General features: G+C 39.2%; 1 protein-coding gene across 1 annotated transcript; it reads right to left on the minus strand.

The window, feature by feature from the left end:
• Window positions 1–1163: 1163 nt before the first annotated feature.
• On the minus strand, window positions 1164–3995 carry LOC135218119 (uncharacterized). Its single transcript, XM_064254265.1, has 5 exons — window positions 3947–3995; window positions 2792–2995; window positions 2531–2626; window positions 2000–2329; window positions 1164–1845 (listed from the first exon to the last, which is right to left on the minus strand). Exons 1-5 carry the CDS (start codon window positions 3956–3958, stop codon window positions 1321–1323), a joined length of 1167 nt encoding a protein of 388 aa, XP_064110335.1. The 5' UTR covers window positions 3959–3995; the 3' UTR covers window positions 1164–1320.
• Between the last annotated feature and the right edge of the window lie 428 nt (window positions 3996–4423).

Raw genomic sequence — 4423 nt, forward strand, 5'->3', positions numbered from 1 at the left:
GAGTAGCCATAGCAGACTGGGCGATATCCACAAGAAGAGCCATAGACATAGGAAGGCTCAGCCTCAGGTTCAGGCTCAGCTGACCGCTTGTGATATCGGTGAGATTAGCTATATGTATAGGAAGGACGATAATGCTAGCTTACGTGGCCATATCCTCCATAACTTGGCTCCGCTTCTCACTTCTTTATTATAAAAGCACAAGCAAAAGCCACTAAGAGTGCAAGCACCTAAAAAAATAATAAGTAATATTTGATATTGGATTCCATAAAGGATAACTTAGTTATTTGAAGAGGATTTTAAAAACACCGAGAACATCTTTGATAAGGTTAGAATCTCCATAAAATATCGCTCGGTCTTAGACTGAACTTCTGCAAAAATAATCTTGGTAGATAGTATCATTATGGATGTTTAATTAAATAATATGGAAAATGTTGCTTTTTAAGAAGATATACAAGCGAGCACATTAAAACAAACTAGAGATAACAGTACCAACACTGAGTTTTGGTTATGCGTTGTACGTAACTTTAAAGTTATCGGGGAAATGTGTGAATTTGTCTTGTATCAATACTATATCTCATCATAGGTAGTGAGAAAGTTGCTACCTCGGTACATACTCAAGTAACCAAAAAAATGTTATTTCACAAAATAGTATATTGTGTGAAAGAACGTATATTCCACTTTAGTCAAGCTACATTTCAGGCTTTTTTATTTCCTTAAAAGAAAATTTATCAGACCACTGTCGATTTGACATGAAATAGATTATTCATTTTACCCGATGATACGAATAATAGTAGTATATCGATTTATAACAAAGTGAGAAAAAAAATCTTTTTTGAAAGGGAATAGGTCATATTCATTTTTTTTATAGTTTACATTAGTAACTTTCACGGAATTTTCCCTTGTTTTCTCTGGCCTTGTAACTTTATGCATTTTAAGAGAAATTTTAAGAGCAAATTCATCTATTTATTTTGTTCAGCCACTTCTGCCGTGATTGCGGTTTTTATTAACCTTTGATAACCTTTAGTAAGGTTTATAATGTACCTAGAACTTGCTTAAAACCTTCTGTACATTGCCTGTAAAAGAAATATAATTTCCTGATGTAAAACATCTAAATCTTGTATAGCAATAAATTCCGACAAGAAAGGTGAAGAGGAGCACTGCAGTAAAAATGATTCACTTATAATTAATACTTTATCATTTGACGAAGTTATAAAACAATCAAGGACTAACAACAAATAAAAACTATTGCTAGCTATAGACATCTATGTCCTCCTCTTTGGCTATTAGTCATAGGATATAACTGTTACGCTGATGACGTCCTTATCCGTAAATTACTGGGCGGTAGCTGGGGTAACCATACGAGTGACCATATCTATGAGAGGGTTCAGCTTCTGGTTCAGGATCAGCAGATCTCTTGTGATAGCGGTGAGAGTAGCCATAGGTGACTGGGCGATACCCATAAGAAGAGCCATAGGAATGGTCAGCTTCTGGCTCAGGATCAGCAGATCTCTTGTGATAGTAGTGAGGGTAGCCGTAGGCGACTGGCCGATACCCATAAGTAGAGCCATAGGAATGATCAGCTTCTGGCTCAGGATCAGCAGACCTCTTGTGATAGCGGTGAGAGTAGCCATAGGCGACTGGCCGATACCCATAAGAGGAGCCATAGGAATGATCAGCTTCTGGCTCAGAATCAGCAGACCTCTTGTGATAGCGGTGAGAGTAGCCATAGGCGTCTGGGTGATGATCCCTGAGATCCATAGAAGAGCCATAGGAAATGATGCAGTCTTCTGGCCTCAGGATCAGCAGATCTCTTGTGAATAGCGGTGAGAGTAAAGCCATAGGGTACTGGGCGATAAACCCCATAAGAAGAGCCATATGGAATGATCAGCTTCTGGCCATTCAGGATCAGCAGGAAACCTCTTGTGATATCGGTGAGAAGTAGTCCATAGGCGACTGGGCGAACATCCCGTATAAGAAGACACCATAGGAATGAACCAGCTTCTGGCTCAGGATCAGCAGACTGCCTCTTGTGATATGCGGTGAGAGTAGCCATAGGCGACTGGGGCCGATACCCATAACGAAGGACCATAGGAATGATCAAGCTTCTGGCTGCAGGATCAGCAGACCTCTTGTGATAGCGGTGAGGGTAGTACCATAGGCGACTGGGCGATACCCATAAGAAGAGCCATAGGAATGACCACTTCTGGCTCAGGTCAGCAACCCTTGTGATAGCCGGTGAGAGTAGCCATAGGCGATGGGCGATACCCCATAAGAAGAGCCCATAGGAAGGATCAGCTTCCTGGCTCAAGATCAGGGGCCCAAGACCTACCTGTTTGATATCGGTGAGAGTAGCCATAGGCGCTGGGCGATACCATAAGAAGAGCCATAGGAAATGACCAGTTCGGCTTCAAGGAAATCAGCAAGAACCTCTTGTGAATAAGCGGTTGGAGAGTAGCCATAAGGCGACTTGGGCGATACCCATAAGAAGAGCCATAGGAATGTCCAGCTTTCTGGCTCAGGATCAGCAGACCTCTTTGTATAGGGTGAGAGTAGCCATAGGCGAATGGGCGATGCCCATAAGAAGAGCCATAGGAATGATCAGCTTCTGCTCAGGATCAGCAGACCTCTTGTGATATCGGTGAGAGTAGCCCATAGCGACTGGGCGATACCCCCATAAAAGAAGAGCCATAAAGGAATGATCAGCTTCTGGCTCAGGATAGGCGACCTCTTAGTGAATAGCGGTGAGAGCCAAAAAAAAAAAAAAAAAAATAGGTTTTGACTAAAAGGCGACTGGGCGATACCCATAAGATGAGCCATAGGAATGATCAGCTTCTGGCTCAGGATCAGCAGATCGCTTATGATAGTGATTAGAATAACCATATCCATAGGAAGGACGATGATGGTAGCTTACGTGGCCATATCCTCTATAACTTGGCTCCGCCTCTCGCTTCTCTATCTCAGAAGCGCAAGCAAATGCCACTAAGAGTGCAAGCACCTGGAAAAATAATAAGTAATATTCAATATTGGATTACCTAAAGAAGAACCTATATTTTTTAAGGAGGCTTATAAAAACACTGAGAACATCTTTGATAAGGTTAGAATCTCCATAAAATATTAATTGGTCGTAGACTAAACTTTTGCTAGAATAATGTTGGTAAACAATAGTATTAGGGAGATTGAAATAGATATTTTATAGTTTTACTTTTAAGAACAGGTTCAAAAGAGCTCATTGAAAAAGAAACTAGAGATAAAGTCAACACTAAGTTTGGCCATGTAATGTAGCTCTCTTTATAGTCACCGGCAATATGTTTAAATTTATTTGGTATTATTACTGTTGCTCATTATCTTGTAGTGGGAAAGATAGTAAATCGGTCAAACGACCAAAACTTTTACGTTACAAAAAATGTCCCTCGTGGAAGTCTATTATTTTTTAGTTAAGCTGTATTTGAGAATATTTTTTTTTCTTAAAAGAAATCAGATTACTGTCGATGTTGAACTAAATTGGCTGATCGATTTTTACCCTTCAAAACGAGTAATGGTTTAAGAAGTGGAGTGAGTGCTTAATTGCTTATTAATAATTGCATTATTATCTTTTATGCAAAGTAGAAAACTTTTGATATTGCAGAGTAGGAAACGTTAGGAATATAATGAAAAATCATCATAATTGCCCCCCACTCCCCCACATAAAGTAAAGCATATTTTTTAATATAGCAAAGACCAAGCGATATATAAATGTATATGTTTGTGTATGTATGTGTATGTGCGTATATGATATTGACAGACTTGCACCGCGTTTAGATAATAGACATTATTAAATTTAGATAGAGAGCAAGAGAGAGAAAAAGATTACAAGATACCAACAAGGATCGTGGAGGAAAACCTGTATAGTAATTTACGTTATGTTGGTTCATTAATTTGGGTTATCAAGCTGATAAGTTATACGAACCAGAAACTTCATTGTTGCTTGCTGATGTCTTTGGCCACTGCTGGGCGAGTGTGTGCTGCAAAAACCTTCCTGCAATCTTTTATACTCGACAGTGAAGCGAGTTTCACCGTTTGTGGTCGCGACATTGAGGAAAATATGTTACAGAATCCGTAGGAGACTAGGATCAGAAATCTTTCAACTAACCGTTATGGAGGTCAAGCTTCCTAAAAGCTTATATTTAGCTTCAATGCTATAGCAAATAATGAAGGTAGCTTTCTTTAGGTGATGAACAAGAATTTAATATTAAAGGAAACCACTTGCCATGTTTCAGAGGTATCCTAAAGCTCAAATGGATATAAGATTTGTTTTCAAGATGACGACGGCTATGACGAAAAACTTCTAACCTTCAATAAACATGTTTGTGTTTGTATCGTATTTTAATCTTATTTTAGTCTACGTTGATAACTTTCACAACATTCTTTCCTGTTTTCTCTATCC

This window comes from Macrobrachium nipponense, chromosome 9 (assembly GCF_015104395.2).
Source record: "Macrobrachium nipponense isolate FS-2020 chromosome 9, ASM1510439v2, whole genome shotgun sequence".
Taxonomy (NCBI): domain Eukaryota; kingdom Metazoa; phylum Arthropoda; class Malacostraca; order Decapoda; family Palaemonidae; genus Macrobrachium; species Macrobrachium nipponense.